This window comes from Thermobia domestica, chromosome 10, assembly GCF_964235325.1.
Source record: "Thermobia domestica chromosome 10, izTheDome1.hap1.1, whole genome shotgun sequence".
Taxonomy (NCBI): Eukaryota; Metazoa; Arthropoda; class Insecta; order Zygentoma; family Lepismatidae; genus Thermobia; species Thermobia domestica.
In genome coordinates this window covers 18,066,406-18,087,313 of record NC_137463.1, presented here as the reverse complement: position 1 = coordinate 18,087,313, position 20,908 = coordinate 18,066,406, and the positions used below count along the sequence as shown (strand labels likewise).

The 20,908-nt window shown below is 36.1% G+C and overlaps 1 protein-coding gene across 4 annotated transcripts in view; it reads left to right on the top strand.

Annotated features, from left to right (window-relative positions):
- magu (SPARC related modular calcium binding-like protein magu) overlaps positions 1–20,908 on the top strand; it is a 213,902-nt gene that overhangs the window by 136,736 nt on the left and 56,258 nt on the right. For all 4 annotated transcript variants that reach the window (XM_081727813.1, XM_081727812.1, XM_081727816.1 and 1 more), the window contains exons 5-6: positions 2,856–2,939; positions 8,339–8,575. In XM_081727813.1, the coding sequence (XP_081583939.1) occupies positions 2,856–2,939; positions 8,339–8,575 (321 nt within the window). The remainder of the gene's footprint in view (positions 1–2,855; positions 2,940–8,338; positions 8,576–20,908) is intronic.

Here is a 20,908-nt window from a genome sequence, read left to right as displayed (position 1 = left end):
ATATGTAACCTTAGTTTATAGTACATTTAAATATTGTAGAGCATTGCATACCACGGAGTACAGTTACATACATGCATATATATATATATATATATATATATATATATATATATATATATATATATATATATATATATATATATATATATATATATATATAAACTACATTTCTGCGTTTCACCCTTTCCCCCGGAGGTTATGATTCATTGAAGCGTCATAATCAGTGCTATTGGCTGGCTTTCTGTCTCTCTCTCGCTCTCTCTCTCTCCCTCTTCATAACAGTTTTACTTAGTGGACGCTAAGTACACGGAACATGGATGTAAGAAAATAACAGGAATTAACGACCTGTGGAAAGAGTGGTAAAATGAACTGGACATCCCTGATTGTGAGATAAAATCAATATAAAATTCCTTCTGTGAGCCAGAAACACTGGGCGCTAAGTCTACGGGCGCTACATGCACGGAACCTTTAAAACAACTTGATTTGCTTGCACCAGGCCGTATCCAGGAGGGTCTAGGGAAGCCCTCTGAATTTTTGCTTCCCTCCTAAAATTTTCACGGTAGGCTTGCGAATGAACTATAATATGGTTGGATCGGCGCCCCCTAACTTCATCCCCCCCTAAATTTTTGGGCTGGCTAACGGCCTGGCTTGCACTCATGTTCCCTTGGACCTTCATCATACCAACAATAGCATTGTTAAAAAATGGATTCGACACGTTCTGGTTCCCTTTCATAACAATGCGTGAGTTCCTTGTGTCATTTTTGTGTAGCCCTACATTTCGTTCGAACAGCCTATTGAACTAAAAACGTTGGTTTTTCATTTAACACAGGGCACCTCACCAGTGAGAAACGCAAACGGCAACACGATTGGAAAAAAATCCATTTTAAGTTGAAAAACACCTATTTCCAACAATTATCCTCTTTCCACTTGTTTCGTATCTCTGCTCATAACACAGTTGGCCTATTGCTCTGGACTTTTGATACATCCGATCCGTAGAACTTTATACAAGTACTTTTCCAACGCAATTGTACGTAGTACAATATAATAAAAGGATGTTTAGTCCTTAGCGTTTTTCAGATGTATACTTCCTCTTCAACTTTTTGAAGAGACGTGAAGTAATAAAATTAATTTTGTTTGGTAGCAGACCAATTAAGCCGTACTTGGTTATTATCGCTTCCGTTAGTATCGGTAATCTCGCAACATAATAGTATTGCCAAACCAATTGGTACGTAACATTATTATGACAAGAGCTATCGCGTTTTTACCAAGCATTTGTTTTAACTTTAAAAATGATAATTTTAAACAGAAATCCTCAAATTACGGGACAGTTCCGCGTTCGGAAGATTTTTTTTTTTTTTTTTAATCAGAACGCCAGGACACAGCCTCGCAACAGGAAATAATCTTGTGAAATATCGGATGTATACGAACCCTAGGTATAATATGTTTGGTTTAACCAGTTCAGAGTTGCCGGGCAAGGGTTTCCACGTGAGTTGCTCAGCGAATCGCTGGAGAAAAACAATCCAGACTGGCGCTGTTGCCACATCGAATCATTTTGCTGCCGAAGATTGCAACATGATATTCGGGTATTGTTTTGTGCTATATATAAGTGTCTTTGAAAACAAGACAGATTTCTTTTCTCGGTCTAGTATAAAGAGCAATGCTGATGAGTGAAATACGCCTCCGACGTATGCATTACAAACTTGCAGGGAAATGGATAGGTCATGCATGACATAAACCTTACACACATAAAAAATGTCAAACAAATCTATGTTTTGTTTTCCTGGCAACTATATTTATTTGAAATTATGGGTTAACTGCTGTATCACCGAACCAATTTCAGAGAATTTACTGGGTCAATTGGAGAATTTACTTAAGTTTGTGAGGAAGAATGAATGAAAGTCAGGTAAGGGAAATAGTAAAGGAAAGTGGTTGTTTTTTATGTAAGCGGCACTGTATGTGGAGGCGGATAGACTATTTCGCGGAGAGGTACACTTGTTTTACTATACGTATCCATAGATTGTAAAATGTACAGAAAAATCTGGGCAAGTCTTTAATTTGCCCATTTCATGTCGAGAACAGAACCCAACCAACTCCTGCGGGGCTTCTAACCTGTTCCTCCTCGTCCTCCTCCTCCTCCTCTTACTACTACTACGTACTCCTTATACTATGGATCCGTATAGTAAAACTGCACGCCTAACAACGTAATCTAACGTAACTTAATGTAATCCAATCAAATATAACCGAATGCAGTATATTTTGGTTCCTTTTTTTGATTTTCAAATTGGTTCGGCGATAGAGCAGTAATGCCGAGATTGTAACTTCTGAAACCATCTATTCTTGTTGATCCTAGATGTGAGAAAATTACTTCACTTATGTGAGGAAATAACTTCACTTATCTGTTCAAATAGATTAGGTTAAACCAATGGTAAAAGTGGATCTGAAAAGGTACGGGGACATATGACGTCATGCCGTCTCCGTGTTTATCTTTCCTCATTGTAATTTTACTAACAAGTGAGGAACGCCATAGATATTTTCTAGAAGGGAGTAACAGCGTCTCCCCGTGTCCCCACTCATTTTTACCCCTGGGTTAAACATATAATAGTTTGTTTAGATCAGTGGTTTTCAAGCGGGGGCTTCTGAAAAATCGTGTTGCTTAAACCGAAGAAGACAAAAACATAATTATTCAATGCATTGCCATCTGAAATTAAAGCAGAAATCTGTCAAAAGACGAGGACACAGATTTACAAAGGGAGGGCCAGATTAAAACGATAAGAAACCTATGTCTAATTTATATTACAGTCTCTTTGCGTTTTCTTTGATTTTTTTTTTTAATTATCTTGAATTTTCCTTTTCAGATTGTAACGCCGAAGACAGAAATATGTTCAACAATAATTTACTTAAAACTCTGAAAACGGAATTCAGTAGGATACAAAATTCAGGTGAGTTAATATTAAATGTTTTTATAATATGTGTATACTGTATTTAATTATAGATTGCACGGTATTTAAGTTTGTACTCTGTAGTCTTATATGTACCTCGTAGTTAAAGAAATGAAGACCATTGCCGCTCCTAATTCAAGAAAATAATATACGCTAATAAAACGATGTCTAAAATGGATCTAAATTTTTATTTACAGTAGTTAACGAATTTCCAGGTACATCCTCTGAAGCTAATTTAACTTGGAACTATTGGCAATGTAACAACAGCAGCAATGCTAAACGAAGTATAAGAGCCTCTATTTAAAGGCACCATTCCAGTATTCGCATAAAGTATCCCGAAGTGTCTCAGTCTCGATTGCCGGCTACCGAATTCGAATCCGGCATCTCCCGATTGAGAAGCAAGAACGATATCTACTAGTCTACGCTCATTCAGCTTTTATGAAAACTCCATTTGCCTACCGTCTTGATATCTCCTAACAAGACTAGCGTAAAAAAAAAAAATAGTGGTTACGCCCGTAAATTGACTGTTATGTACATATTGAAAACAGTCATTTGCAGATACTATGGTTCCAAATACGCAGATGTCACTGGAGACTCGAAAACACACTTTACTGAAGGAAAGGTCCATGTACAGGAATGGTTCATGGTTATGGTCTATCAGCTAAAGAAAGTTAATCATTATGAAAATATTGGTAGAATAGAAGGTGGAAGGCAACTTGAGAAGCTGAAAAAACCCGAAGACCCGATGTTGTTCACCACAAACACATATGGGAATCGAACCAGGGATTCTAGGGAAAGATGTTCATGAAAGTGAAAGGAAAATACAAACATATGCTAAAATATATATTAATATAAATAAATAAATAAATAAATAAATAAATAAATAAATAAATAAATATATATATATATATATATATATATATATATATATATATATATATATATATATATATATATATATATATATATATATATATATGTATGTATGTATATATATTTACTCGAGTCTTGACTTCATAACAAAATTACTTTACAAAAAAAAATACATATCTGACGCTACAGTACTCGGATGCAGTGCTGTTCATGAGCTCGAATACGTGAAACTAGACTAAGGATTTATATTATATAATGAAATTACAAAATAAACTTCTTTTGCCAGCACTAAAACTACTAAAAAAAACGTATCTGCATTTGCGTGCTGTCGTGAGTCAATTGTCCTCATAGCTACAAAGAGAATGCCCGTTTCTGTTGCCACCAGCAAGAACAAGAATGCCAAGGAGGTGTTTATGGTAGGGACGGGTAACTCTTAGATACGGGCGCTTCAGGAAAAAGTTTTTTTCCTGTGTCTGAAAATTAGATTAGTTCAATTCAATGTTGGATAGATTGTGAGTAGAAGAGTTTAACGTTATTTATAATATAGTTTAATTTCAATTATATTTCAATGTCCACATATCATTTAAAAAAGAAGAGAAACTTATATATAGTGTTACTCCTAAGGTCTGTATAAGACTATTTTTCATTGTGTAATTAATTGTCTTAAATTTGGTACTAAATGACATTTCTACCTTTACTCTGTGAGTAGTTACTCTTTGAGAAATTACCATATAAATTTTGACAGTGACCATATTAATGACGTTGTATCTTCTAAATCCGCATCTAGATTATTTGGGACTTTTATGGGAAATACCTCCAATGTAGTACTACATATTTCATATTTTTTGGTCCAGATTGACACTCCCTTAAGAATGCCTCTTTTCAATGTAGCATTAAAAATATATTCTACGGGATATAATAGAAGATACTGAGGAAGGAAAAGGGGAAAAGGAAGAATTCCAAATAATGGATGCTGTTAGACAACTTTCTTAGTGTGTATATGAAAATCAATAGCGGGGAATTGTAGCACATTTTTTGATTTGATTTTCAGTTTAGCGTCCAGTTCAGCAGCGAGGCAATATGAGACGTGGACCTACAGCTTAACGTGGGATTCGAACCACATGAGCTTCCGCTGGAAATCGAAACTGTGTCTCCCACACCCTGCAGCGCATGAGAACTTCAACTTATTCTTGATACACCCTGCTTGATGCTGCATACTCAGATGATAGAATACTTGTACTGTGAAGCATTAATTAAACTCGCTCCACAGCACACCTCTATTATCACTGTTGATATTATGACTTCGGATTCTAACATTACCAGGAATTTTGTTACTGACTAATTTTGGATACCATTTCACAAATAGACTTTTGATTGCATAAAAACGAATGTCTTCTCTGATTTTACTTTAAAAAAAGAAAGAAAGAAAATTGCATAATAGATAAGGATTTTATTTCTAAATACAACTATTGCGTAAGTCTCTTAGTGACATGACAATTTTTTGGTTATTTGGGGGAAATTCACAATATTACTTGCACTTTATTGTTTCGAAAACAATAGCAATTTCAGTTGAGTGAAAATGGGTATTCCAGTCATCACGGATTTCGGATTTCCCAGTCGTCAGCACAGAATAACGTATTGCTCTTTTACGTATCTTCTGGTGCACAATATCATAACATTTCGTGAAGAAAGAAAATAATGCTCGCTACCTGTTGTTTATTCCTTGGAGAGTCATTCATAGCTGTAGCAGGAATTGCAGAAGCAGAATTTCAGAGTTAAGACACAAAATCTTCATTTATCCATTATAAGCACCGGTATTCTATCGTCGCTTGCTGCAATTTTAAGCTTCCTTGCTGTATTGTTTTCCTGTAATATCTTCGTTTTCTAATAGGAAATTTACTATTTTGTAATATGATCCATGAATTGCTGTGTTTCTCTTTATCTTCCTCTGCAAATAGTTATGCCCTATGGTCTATGGAACCCGGAGGTTCAATGCCGCGTTCACAAAAGATACCTCCAGAGATCACCAAAGGTCACACCGTACAAAAAACATTGCATTTCCTCGTCTGTCCCATTTGGATTATTTTTGGATATGTTTTAGCTGAGGCAGGGCCGCTTTTCCGCTTAGGCACGCTAGGCACGTGCCTAGGGCGCAAAAGATTTTGGGCCGAAAAAAAAACTGGAGGGCGAGAAAAGAGAAAAATAAAATATACTAATGCAGAAAACGTCATTTCCGTTCCGGTTGAGCTACCTGGTTGCAAAAAAAAAACTAGATCTCGGCGCCTAATGTAAATGGGATACGTATAATTTTACTTCTGTTAATTGAAAATAGAGATTTATATTACTTGATAAATAAGAATATTTAAGGACAGTTGTCTGAGGATAATTGGGTGTGACAACAAACTATTAACTGTACTAATATTAGGAAAAAATACGTGTTTTTTGCTATTAGCAGACAAGACTATGGAAATGATTCCTTATGCACTTCTTAATTATAATAATTTACAAGAAACCTATAAATGCAACAGCCGTCCATTTAAAACTACTATCTTGTCACTCAATATGATAAACTGAACATCAACATGATGAAAGAATTTAAAAAAAGACAATTATAATAAAATATAATTTTGATTAGTTTAATGTATTATTATTAATCGCGCCCAAGGTAAGAAATGAACAAGAATGGCCAAACTATGCCACTATCCTTTTTTTATGGCTGCCGGTCGCCAGTCCGGGACACGGTGGGTTCATAGGAGGTGGAAATGGAAATACTCTCCATAGAACAAACACAAAGAAAGGGGAAAAAGTAAGAGAGTTAAGGAAAAATCCCTCCTGAACCAAAACTGGCAAGGTGGGTGGTGCTCTGAAAATGGTGGAGGGCGTAACAATTTGAAGTACCTAGGGCACCAGGGAGGTTAAAACGGCCCTGAGCTGACGCCCCCTTGTTGAATTGTTTATATGGGACCAACTCCCTATGACCAACCCTGTGACCTCTATAGGTCACCAAAGGTCACACCGTACAAACAGCATTGCATTTCCTCGTCTGTCTGATTTGGCAGATTTTTGGATATGTTGTAGCTCAGGACGTCCCGGGAAATTGTTTATATGGGGTCAACTTCCTATGACGAACCCTGTGCCCTCCAGAGGTCACTAAAGGTCACACGGTTCAAACGTGGCATACAAAAAATAGTTGTGTGTTATACTGGGCTACGGCAAATAAATATAGTCCACGTAACGGTGTGACGTTTGGTAATCTCTGGAAGTCACAGGGTTGGTCATAGGAGTTGGTCTTCATGTAAACAATTGACCAGGGGGCTCTCGGCAACAACATATCCAAAAAATTATCCAAATCGTACAGACGAGGAAATGCAATGCTGTTTGTACGGTGTCCTTTCAGTGGATAACTTAGTTCCCAAGTCTTAGATCTCACAAATACTATTTTATTATTATATAATTCATAGTATAGAAATTATTGTTTGATTAAATGATGGTACGAGCATAATAAAGAGCATTTATAAATGTTTAAAGATATGCAAGTCATTATACAATATATTCCAATAATATTAATATGATTTGAATGTCGTGATATCACACCCTTCGTAAATCTCTTGTAACGCGAAAGGATTCTGGTAAACTTCTAAATGAAATTTAAAAAAAAAAAAAAAAAATCAGAGGAGAAATTTATAAAACTAGTGGGAATAAGAAAAACTTACCGATAATCGAGACGAGAAGAAATTTGTACAAAACTTGCGAGACAAGATAAGGAAATCTTATTTCTCGTCTCGTCTCTCTCGTCTCATGGATAGCACTGCAACACTAAATGTAGCTGCTAAGTGGAGAAACCCCTATCTTATTTTGTACGCAATTTTCGTTACAGCATCCCAACACCTGTTTAGTGAAATTCGAAAACACAAAATGTCTTCTCACTGTCAGAACTGGTGACGCAATCTTATTCACATAGCACCAATACCACAATTTACCCAAGACAATAACTAGTGGCGGATCTAGCCGGGGGCTGGGGCGGGGAGGGGTAGGTCCAACAGTATTTTTTTTTTTTTTTTGAGTGACAAAAATAATTGAAGCTATTATTTATATATTTTTGAAAGTTGATAGTAAACTCATGATATACAGCTCACAGATGACGAGAAGAACCCTAGCAGAAGTAGTGTGACGTAGGTTTGGGCTCGCCCACTTTTCGCACGGGGGTTTCAAATGTCACCACGGAATAGCACACAGATAACTACCCGCAGTAGCAGACGACATCTAAGTATAGACCACACCTCAAAAACCGAAAATGGATTTGACCGTGTCGTTGCTCTTTCCCCGCGTTCCCTGTTTTAGGGTTCTTCTCGTCATCTGTGAGCTATACCTACCATAATCCGGGTTCTGGTTGCCCCTCAGTTTTTAAGTTCTATATCCGCCACTGAGAATAACCGATAACTGTGCATGTTTTACTCTATCACTTTCTTCACCACTATTTCTGAATCACAGTATATCATGACGTTTTGCAATCTTCTTGTGTACAGGGGAACCTGAAAGTGTTCACGATTACAAGAAGAGGGTGATCAACTGGAAGTTTGATCAAATGGACCTCAACCAAGACAACGTTCTCCAAAAGGCCGAGTACAGGGAGCTAAGGAAGCTGGTGAAAAAGGTGGTAAGGCCGAGACGCTGTGCGAAATCCTTCACCAAATTCTGTGACAAGAATCAGGACACTTCTATCTCACGGGATGAATGGATCGTTTGCCTCGGAGGGGACAGCAGTGAGTATTTCTACTTGAACTTATTATTTATTTTTTTTTTAAATAATACTAATTTCAATTGCAGATTATATCAAGAAAACATCTGTGAACAGTCATTTTAGTACTCGTTTTTACAGAATATTTCATTGTAGATTAACTACATTCTTTAATTTAATGGATATTATGTTTATATTCTAAAATATAATTGTATTTGTAGATAGTTTATCTATTTAGTCTTATCCAATTTCGTCAAATTACCAACCAGCAATTTATAAAATACAAAAATAAAAAAAAATATTATATTTCTAATTGTTTTCCCTTAAATACAATTATTTACCGTACCTTTCCCTTAGGAAGGCGTTACTCCCTAATTAAATCAGTACATTCGTTCTAATCTGCTCTCCAACCAAATTTTGTAGCACCCTAGGAATGTTTCATGAATAACTTAATTGTGAATAGAATACTACTTGCACATACATACTCTATTAAGTGTTATCTGATACAGGGTGTTCTCATAGGGAAAATAGTGTGATTTTTTTAAAATAATAGTACTTTCAGTTACGTTTTTATTAGTATATGTACGTCATTGGATACGTGTTTAAAATAATCTTAATAAATATATATAAAACAATGTGTCCTTACAATTATGGGTTACTGAAATTGCACGAGTGATTTTCGAAGCAAACTAACTCAAAATCTACAGGATCTGGCAAAACCGATGCAACAATATATTTAAAAAATAAATAAAAATCTATGTAAATAATTTATACGGTAACTACTTAATGAGTTTTACAAGTCCTAATTTCTGAAGACTTGATCCTACGGGGCCTTTCCTCTTCAAATTTAACCATTTAACCATTGATTCTCTTCAATCCTACGAGCTACTCTTCTTTTTAAGATACTCTTTTTTTTTAAGACTTCCTCTCAAGTTTTGATTCAACTTTTCCTACTAAATAAGTGGTTCCCAACCTGGAGAGGGGGACGTGAAGAGTGAACAAAGAGGTGCAAGCTAGTCACAGCAATTAACGGTGAAATTGATACATAAAAGTGAAAGTGATTTTGCGTGTGATCAAATAACGGGGAAATGCTGAACATTTGAAATGAATTTTTGAATATTGTTATCAACTACCTGCAAACTGGGTTTTTATCTTACGTACTTTCATGAAAATGTATATCCTAAGGGGGGAGTGGAGGTGGTCATAATTTATACAAAAAAAAAAAAAAAAGAATATTTCACGAGCCTGTGAAATTCAAATTAGAAACTGAAACTTAGGTTTTTGAAACTAACGTTAAGAAAATACAGGTTATCTAATGTATTAGACCCCTAATTGTTATATACAACAAGTAGTACATTAAGATTTTTTTTTTTTTTTTAACTTTTAGTTTCAAGCAAAATAATCGTAATTTTTACCAGTGTGATTTCCTTCACCACCTCTGCATAATACTTTACTGAATTCTCTGCCGATTCTATTCTAATGGAATTATTATGCTACAAAAAGAAGTGAATGATAGCGTACTGCAAGATTGCACGCACTTTTACATGTAACTTGCTACTTTATTATTTAAATCAACCACCAACAGAAATTTGTTCTTTATATCATAAATATGTCTTTCTGGGCAGAGTGTTGAATTATGTCTGTAAATTACGCAAAATGTAATTAACCAGGACTAAATTTTAAAAAATGGGGGTAGTCTAGCGGTTAATTGGGGGTCCCCGGGTTCGATTCCCGGCCGGTTCTTGTCAATTTTCGGCGTTCACCCAGCGTCGTGAGGTAAACTGGGGCGTCGCAGCGCGTTGACCACGTGGACATAGCGCAGCCGGTCGTTAGCGGATGGCGCTGGAGCAGGCTTAGGCCCACAAAATGGACTGTTACGCCAAGTGGCTTGGCTTTAGAGATTGGGAAAACAAAACAAATTCGCTTAACATAATGTGTTTACGAAGATTGCTGGTAGGTAGATGATTTGACGAAATAGGATTAAGACGAACAGAGACAACATTGGAAACAATATACTTGTATGAATGTTGAAACTTGTTAATTGAGATACTATTAATTTTAGAGGATCTTTAGTTTACAAGTTCCATTCAAATAATAGTAATTTAGAATTCAAATTTTCTTTCGATTTAGCAATGATTCAGTACATTTTGTACATAGCCGAAGATTACAGTATTTAGGTAGCAATTCATAAACTATTTTATAGTTTTCAGCAACCATATTCCCTTTCTTTTTCAGAAATTATTTCTTAGGAACTATTATGTATATAAAATATTGTTTTTATTTTTTTTAAATTTTAGTTTTATAGAATAAGTTGTTAGTGTTAACTTCGTAACTAAAAGAAACAAAGAAAGTTTTGCATTAGACTGTATAATCAGTGAATGAAAGAATGTAATTAATATTTTTTTATTTCTTAAAAAAACATATAATTTTATTAATAGTTTGAAGTGAACAAATGGTGAAAAAAAAATTATTGTTTGTGTGGAAAACCCTTTCTATTTCCTCCTAATCTTATCTCCAACTTTTCTTTTCATCAGTTTCACACAAAAACTAAACCAATTAACCAGTTTATCACCTGTCTGATGGAGCCTTTAATATATAAATATTTAAAAAACAAACTTTTTTTGACCTGTTAACACTCTCCCTTTCACCTAGTGGAATGCCCTAAAATTAACGGTGATTTTTTTTACCTTCTGAACAGACTTGCACGAGATATGAAGATCTAGTTTTTTTTTTTTTTACTATTATTATAGAATAAAAACACTACGTTTGTATATAATAAATACAAAATACTCAATGACAACCACTTGTGATAGCAGCGCATTGAATGAATAGCGGCACGTGATGGAAACGATATAATATTTATCACTTTAATAATAATAATAATAATAATGCATACTTTGTAGCGTGATGCACTTGTCCTAACATGCACGTAGTTCGGCATTTGCACTTGTATAATAGAGTTAACTATAACATATAGTGAACGCATGACGGGTTAATGTAGAATGTAGTTTTTTTGTTTCTTGTGAATGCTAATAATAGGTTATATATAATGTAATTTTTCACTTTGTTATAGTCTCTTTGAACGTTCGAAAGAAATATATTAATATTCAAATAGGTTTTTCTTTTTCTTTTTCTTTTTTTTTTTTTTTTTTTTTTAAATAGAGAGGTGAATTTCTGGTATTTTGAATTATATGTAGCCTTGCCTCTTCATCATGACTAGAGGTCTGGGCAGATAGAATATATGATATCCGCAGATAGTGAGATAACAGATATGTTTAACAGTGCCGTGCCGTGGAAAATCAGCTCTCGGGGCGAGAGTATACGACGTCGCCCCTGCATTATGAATGAGTTCGACAGACCAGCCGCGAAGCGCCACCATGGTTAACGCGAAGCGTAAGAAAATTTTCAAAAATAAACCCTGCTTTTCCTTAATTTTAAGCACTTTTTGTTACGTTTTTCCTTCCATTTTATATACGTACACATGCATTTTTCTAACATGAGTAATATTATAGAACCACTTTCTAAAACAGGAGGAGGATTTAAGTACGTACTAGTAATATTACAAGAATTTTTTTCTCTCTTTTTTATTTCCTTCTTTTCTTTTTCTTTTTCCTCCCGAATTTTACGTCCCCATTACTTTGGCGCCCGGGGTCGTTGCCCTCCCTCACGACACGGCACTGACATGTACCTTACTTTTTATGTATAACAATTGTGATTTCAAAAATAACTTCTAAGGTAATCGTTATACCTACCTTGTAGCAGGCCCGTATCCAGGGGGGTCTAGGGAAGCCGGCCTCCCTAAATTTTTACTGGCCCCCTCTAAAATTTTCACGGTAGGCTTGCAAATGAACTATGATATGGGATGAACTAATATTTTTGGATCGCCCTCCGGGCCCCCCTACATTTTTGGCTGGCTACGGGTCTGCCTTGTAGTAACCGTGCACTTTTGTAAATCTTATGTTACCAATTAAACTCAAGTTTACATTAAATACAATTCCTTCGGATTGTAAATTAATTCGCTTACTAAAATGTAATAAATATCATGCAGACAAAACTCATGAAATTGAAGCACCCCGCCGAACAACGATATATGTTAGTTATATTGTAGCGATTTTGAGAAAAATGAGGAAAAAAAAAACGTAACATATATCGTTGTTCCAGGCAGAAACCGCTTTGGCATTAAGCCAGTGCCATCTCGTGGCCAAGAGGGCCACCAAAGTTTCAATACGACGGATCCGACATGTTCCGTAGAATATAATTCCACTGATAACTCAAAATGGTCACATGTATCGTTGTTCGGCGCGGTACTTCTATTAACGAAGCAAAAATACGTAGTCGTTTAATATCCTCTCAATATTTCTAACAAGAAATTGTCAAGTTGGTAAAACTCTCAAGTAATTTCAGACTACGTTTCTTTGTTTTTATTTCATTACTTATAAGGCATAAGCACGTTTATTCAGTACACTTAGATAGAAAGAAAATAACATATCATTAAGAAGAATGAACCAGCTTAATACAAATTTAAAAAGAAAAGCCAAAAGAGAAAAAGAAAGGAAAATCAAACTAAATAATTTTGTTAACCAAAAATGGTACTAGACACACTTTAGTACAAGATGTCAATAATTAAAATCCGTCAAAAAGTAATCATAAAAATTCTTGTCTTTTCACAAAAGCCGTAATTTTATCCGTATGTTGTGCGGATACCGCGGATATCTGCATCCACGCAGACCTTTAAACATGGACGCTTGCAGGGGAAGGCAGTTACCTTCACCTGAATTTTCGAAGAAGATCCAGTACTTTCAAATGCATATTAAAACATATTAGAATGTTTTCTTACACATTATACACATTATAGCATTTACTGTAATATATTTATATTTAATACTATATAGTACACAGCAAAAAATGAAGTGCTAAAACAACAAAAAATTGTTACCACTTTAGCGCGTTACTTGTGTGGTTAATTTAACACCAAAGACATCGCCTTCCGAGTATATCAGAAGTAGCTAGTAATTATCAGGGGATTTTATTCCTTGCAATGACCCATTGGCGTATTTAGGGGGGAGGCTTCCGGGCTTAAGCCCCCCCCCCCGAAATCTTACTTACTGTAGTAAAGTATATTAAATATCCTGCTGAATTTTCACATTTTCAGGCAAAGCCCCCCCGAAAGTTAGCAAGGCCCCCTCCGAAACAAAATCGTAAATACGCCACTGCAATGACCAAAGCTTTACGCTGTATATTTGACATTTGTGCGAAGTAACGAGTAACGTAATATGTGTTGCTGTCATGAATAGTTTTGTAAGCTTATGAATTGTGTGACAACAGTTACATGAGTGCAGTGCAGCCATCTGTTATTCTTATATCCTACCACATAAGAAAAACAGATAAGAACAACAGATGGCAGCACCGCTACTCGTGGAACTATTGTCACACAATTCGTAGGCTTACAAAATCATTTTCGTGACCGATTATAGAAAACATAGTACGTCACTCTTACTTGGCATAAATGCCAAATATACTGCGTAAAGGTTTGCTTATAGGAAACAATAAAATCCAATGTAAGTTCTGACTGACAATTACTTGTTAATTCTGATAAGCTCGGAAGGCGATGTTACTTGTTTTGTTATAACACCTCAGTTTTTGCTGTGTATATTTACTACAGTTAATAAAGTTATACAATAAGCGCAAATTATTGTTGTTTTGCAAGAAACCCGCGTATATGTATATGGGACTCCACTTATCTTCCATCTTTAAGAAACCCCGCCGGCGTCCCTGCTCTTCACTTAGAATTTTGTCAGTGAGATGAACAGAATAAGAAGCACGTAGTTAAGATACAATCACATCATTTATGAGTTAAGATTAACAAGAAAGTTAAGGAAATACCTCAGTTATGATAGAATCAGCTCCGAGAATCGAAGCTGGGCGTTGTGTATCATGAAAACACGGAATTAACTGTTCTTTTCTATTATACGTTAGATTTTATTTGCTTCTTTATTGATTAATTTATCTACTGTTCGTAGCGTTAGTAGAATTTTTTTTTTTACGAGAAGCTTAAGCCGAATTCCAATAATACTAGGAATGCAATGGATATACCCGATTGCAATGAAATGAGCTGAGCGAGCTTAAACTACGTAATCAGGAAGCGTTTTTCGGTGATTATTCCTCGATGGTACATCGGATTTTTTATTTCGACCTATGTTGTCACTCAGCACGACATACTCTATCAACGTGCTAAGTTTGCTTGAGATCGGCCAAACGGTCTAGGAGTAAGCGTTTTTCGGTGATTATTCCTCGATGGTACATTGGATTTTTCATTTCGACCTATGTTGTCACTCAGCACAACATGCTCTATCAGCGTGCTAAGTTTGGTTGAGATCGGCCAAACGGTCTAGGAGTAAGCGTTTTTCGGTGATTATTCCTCGATGGTACATCGGATTTTTGATTTCGACCTATGTTGTCACTCAGCACGACATACTCTATCAGCGTACTAAGTTTTCTTGAGATCGGCCAAACGGTCTAGGAGGAAGCGTTTTTCGGTGATTATTCCTCGATGGTACATCGGATTTTTGATTTCGACCTATGTTGTCACTCAGCACGACATACTCTATCAGCGTGCTAAGTTTGGTTGAGATCGGCCAAACGGTCTAGGAGGAGTTCGCGGACAACCAAACGGCTAACCCGAGTATAAGAGCTTCGCTTCGCTCAGCTCAATTAATATCATAGCATAATCTGACTTTTCATGTTCATTTGCTTGGGCGTTCAAGTAAACTGTTTGATATTCTCCAATACTGTAACCAATACAACAAGAATAACAATATTGTATCCTTTGGTATTTGAATTCTTTGTGTCTTAGATGCTAATCATCTAGACAGTGGTTCCCACACTTTTCCGTTCCCGGCGCACTAAGTGTTCTACTATTTCTTCAATGGAATATATGCAGCGTTCAGAGCGCAATGGAATCAAGTCATATTACTGTATAGTTATAATCAATAAGAGACGTAACGTTTGTGCGAAACGTTTTAAGTTTACACTGTTTTTTACATTATGAGTTATTTAAAATACCGGTATCTAGACATGATTCTTTTAGCTCCGAAAGGAGCTGCAGATAGATATCTTAAAATAAAATACGTCCAAATTGACCAAAACATCTTAAACACGTAATATGTCCAAAATGATGAAAACATCTTAAATATGAAATAGTCCAAAATGACCAAAGTAGACTTGATTTCCTTGAGCGCGTCATATGTAGGTCTATGCATCCTATCAGTTTTTCCTTCTCTTCGTTTTCTTCTTCTTATGAGTCAAAATGATGTTACCGAATTCAATTAATATTATCATTATTTTACTTTTAATAACACGTATGTCAAGAGAAAGTACACACACTGATTGATCAACTCAAAAGAAAAAAAAAACTAACATTATGAATGTACAATATGCGATCCACGAGTTAGACCTGCTATTTACTATAGAATAGATCCTAGGAAATCTTCTACGATTTATCTTCGGAAAAATGTAACATATCTCGTAGGAAATCCTACCCTTTTTGTGGCATACATGTGAAGATTTTCCCTGTCTGACCTGATTACGTGCTTGAGAAGTTCAACATGAGTTTCTCACGAAATATTGAACTCACGGGTGTAGCGCCCATATATATTTGGATTTCTTGTGAAATGTTGTTTCAAAATTATATTATACTTCACAAATTTGCAAGATCTAAAATGGGATAGCACCAGGATAACTATGTCTATATTTGTCAATTGTTAAATTGCACACTTCTAAAACAAACATACATTCTCTCATCTGATGTCGCTTAAATCGTAATCTTACGAATTTTCTTTCCGAAATAGAGCGTGGTCTAAACAAAAGAAATCTCATAGGATCGTTCGGAACATAGGAAATGACATGCGATCTGATGCCATTCACGTTGAGATTTTGACTAGGAAAAATCGTAAAAGATTTCTTAGGATCTATCCTATAGTGTATAGCTGGCCTTACACGACACACATCTAGTCTATAATCAAGTTCCTCCAAACTCTTCCTAGCATGTCAGGGTCGATATCTGCCACCCGCAGCTGCAGTGATGCGCTCACGCAAATCAACCACAATTCTAGCAAGTGGCGGCAATAAATATTCTAAATTTTCCACAGAAATACCGTTGAACTTGCACAACGGACTTACTGTTAGTTGCATGAAAATTAAGTACACAGAACGCTCTGTAACCTGTAGATGCCATATTACTCACTTCGATTAAACTGCCTCCTCGTGGAAGTCTACGTAATTATGAGTAATAGGGTTGAGACTGGGGTTGTTAACGCGAATACGTCATCGTACACACCGCACATCACAATGGTTTGGAATTCATACCATTTATGCAACAAGATCTGGATTTGAAACTTCGTTTTTGCATCGAACTGTCTGCTGGTTATAACGTCGGTCAGGGACAATAGGAAAGTCAGAAACCGGTTGCTTTGGAAGCCTGTTGATCTTGGCATTTCCCTTGATAAATGTGGGTATCAATGATCGCATTAAAACTCTGTGTTCACTCCACCAACGAGTAGCTCCAATTTTTTGAAGCCTTCGAAGCTGGTTACTTCCAGTATAATTCTGCTTTACTTGTTCCGCAGCAAATGAATAATGTTCCCTTCCTACTACAGGATGTCTACTAAAATTTCAAAATGAAATTTCGTGACTTTTTCGTGGCATTTTCTTTCCCAAACCATAAAATTTAGTAACATTCTGCAGAGCGAATTTAGGGGTGAATTGGGCCGAATTTTCATACATGCGATAGAAGCGTGCTTTGCTTGCGATTTGGTAGCGTCTAAAGTCGACTATAGACATTTTTGGTGATGAATTTTGACATTTTATAGAACAAAATTTTCCATTCTATAGGGCCTACTTATATATGTACAGATTTATAAAAAATCGTGACTCAGAAGCTAAATTTCGTGACTTTTTTTTCATAACCGTTTTCTGATTTCGTGACTCATGACCGATAGACACCTTGTATTATTTCGTGTCAAGCAGTCAACCTGTGACATGACTCACACGTCACGTGCAGACGCAAACGATCTCTACTGTGCTTGTTCGACCTTTCTGCTACGCACCTTCTAATGGATAAGGTTTAACCGGCTTATTATTATTATTATTATTATTATTATTATTATTATTATTATTATTATTAGCGGTGGCGTATTTACGATTTTATTCGGCAAGGAGCTTTGCTAACCTTATACCTGAAATGTGAAAATTCTACAAGATATTTCATTTACTTAAAACCAGTAAGTAAAATTTCGGGGGGGGGGGGGCTTAAGCCGGGAAGACTCCCCTTAAATACGCCACTGATTATTAGTAATAGTAAATTTAGTAGTAGTATAAGTTTAAGCTTCTTGTAAAACCTATGCTTGTCTTCATAAAGCTCTCAGCTTCATTTACGCGCGGTAATAGGGCCCCATAGTGTGCGACCTGTTCTGTTTCTTTATGATGTTACAATAACTTGTCAAACGACTAACAGAGGGCTCCAGCAGGACTTTATAACAGTCAGTCTCATTTCGGCATTTGTAGGGCCCCCATACACATTTAGACAATATGATGCTGGGGCCCCATTCTTCATATTGTGGATACATTTATTTACAAGGCCACAAATAAAGGCCCTCCAAACAGGACTTTATATTACTATTAGTTTCATTCCAATAATGGTGCCCCAAGACTACATTCAATGCTGGGGCCCACTGCTCTCTGGGAACGGAACGAACTACTACGATTACATACGCTCCAACACAACAAACATGTATGTTTTATCTTACTTTGTTATTCGATATTCATTATATATATATATACAGTGGCGGATCCAGGATATGATCAAGGGAGGGGATAAACCATATTTTGTCATTTTATCCAATGTAAAGCAGGATTGAAGCCTATTTTATCTAGTGTATACCTGAGCGTCAAGGGGGGGCTATAACCCCTATAGCCCTCCCCTTGGATCCGCCACTGTATATATATATATATATTAGTGAGCAGTGTTTCTTCCATACCTGTTTTTGGGGGGTACTGCCTCCCTGGAGCTTTGAGAGTGCCTCCCGGAAAAGACCAAAATAATACGTCTATAATATAATAATATATGGAATTGTATCGGCAGTGCCCCCCGGAATATTGCTTCTGAAAGAAACACTGTTAGTTAGAGTCCCGGCAGAAATCCCTGCCGTGGCCCTCCTGCCCTAGCCAGTCCGAGCCTGCAAGAATATTGTATATATATATATTTGTCAACTTTGACTAATTTTAAACAAAGAAGAAGAAGAAAGAAATCCAGCCTTTATTAAATTCAGACGTTGAGATTGTGTAAACAAAACAATGTTCAATGATCTCCAGCTTGCGACAACGACAATATAAAAATTAGGAGTCACAAGAAATTTTCTTCCCAAAAAAGACAAATGTATCTGCAGAACTTTATTGTGTTTTTTATTACCGCGAATATCGTGTTACTAGGATACAAGAAAAAATAAGTGGTCAAGGCGGGTCAGAGTTCACAGTTTTAACCTTGGAGTCAACGATGTAATAAATGTCTAGAGACAAGGAATCAACTTAGCAGCAAATGGATGTTGCTAAAGAAAATGGCGTCTTCAGTTGTTGCACACGCACGGAAGCAGAAAGTTATTTTTTTAAAATGACGCGTCAAGAATTTCCTCATCTTGTCAAGAAGTCTACGGTCATTGTGTTTATATTAATTTCTTTGCAGCAGAAAATATTCCAGGCTGGAAATAAGATGGTTTAGCTTCTATTACATTTATTTTATCACGTCATGAGTTCATGAACCAAAAGTTTCTTCGTATAAAAGAAAATATTTCTTGGAGTTGCAATGCTTAGCCGTAAAATAACCCCCCCACCACCACCAAAAAAAGAAAATCTTCAAAGGAATGATGTTCTTTCTGATATTCAGATTTAGGATAATCTGCAATCGGAATATAATCAAAGGCAGACTGCTACAAATACTGCCGCATTTGACGATGAATCACACAGCCACACACAAAAAATAAAAGTTCTGTGTAGCGGACCCCAGAGTATGAATTCGATGTATTTTGTTACACAAAATCCAACTTCGGAAACCCCAGGATGATTGACCATGTCAATTTTTTGTTATGGGCGAAAAACGTGAGCGATTTTGGATAGGGAGGATACACGTAACACAGCAATAAAAATAATAAAAAAAAAAACTCTGTCCAGCGGACCCCAGCGTATGGATTCAATGTGTTTTGTTACATAGAATCCAACTTTTGAAACACAAATACGATTACCGTGTCAATTTTTTGTGGACGAAAAATTTTAGTGATTTTGGATAGGGAGAACACACGTTTTTCGTCCATGAAACAAAATTGACACGGTCAATCGTCCTGGGGTTTGAGAACTTGGATTCTGTGTAACAAAATATATCGAATCCATATTCTAGGGGATCCGATGCAAATAATTTTTATTTTTTGTGTGTAGCTGTGTTATTATTTGACTCTTGATTGATACACTAATATTCCTCCCGTCACGCTAATATTCGGCAGCTACTGAAATGTGCCTATCTGCCCTGCCTCCTGTTGCTGTTATAGTAGAGACAGCTTCAAAAGATCAAAGATTCAATCCTCTTCCTTAACCACAAAACATCACAAAAAGACAAATGATGCGAACAACAACCCTTCCCCCACCGGCACAACCTATCTGTCAATGTGTACTTCCACGTTGCCTTAATGACCCAAACTTTCCGAAGCACCGGAAAATCCTTTAAATTAATAAAATAAGTAATACAAATTTGAAAGCTTATTCTACGTAACACGATTAAACCATGGTTTGTTAAATTTTCAAGATTGCTAAGCTAAAAGCATCCTTTGTTTTTCCCTTCTTCAGTGTTGGAAACTCTTGTTTAATTTTCGGAGACTTAGAAAAGTGGCTGAATGTAAGTCCATAACCTGTCCACACCCACACATACAAATGCAGCAGAAATGTCACCAACATACAAAAACACAGAGAATTGTTAGTTTCACCTATCGCCCTGCGACGATGATCATACCACACTGAAGACCCACACTGAATTTGGTGACATGCAACCTATTACAGACAGCAACTATATGCAGGGAAAATGTACAGAGTATATCATGTTGCGAGGCCAGTGCATGTACTCATTATACTCATGTTTCAAATGTGGGATCAATCAGATCCTTCCTTCTTGATGTATTTTTTATATCCAGCAGTGTATGTATGTATATATATCAGCTTCAATGGAAAAATACTTAAATTGATGTAACATAATTTATAGCTACATTCTTTTGGTTCTTTTCTTCTGTGAATATAATTTTAAGACTGGGAAACGTAAAAAAAA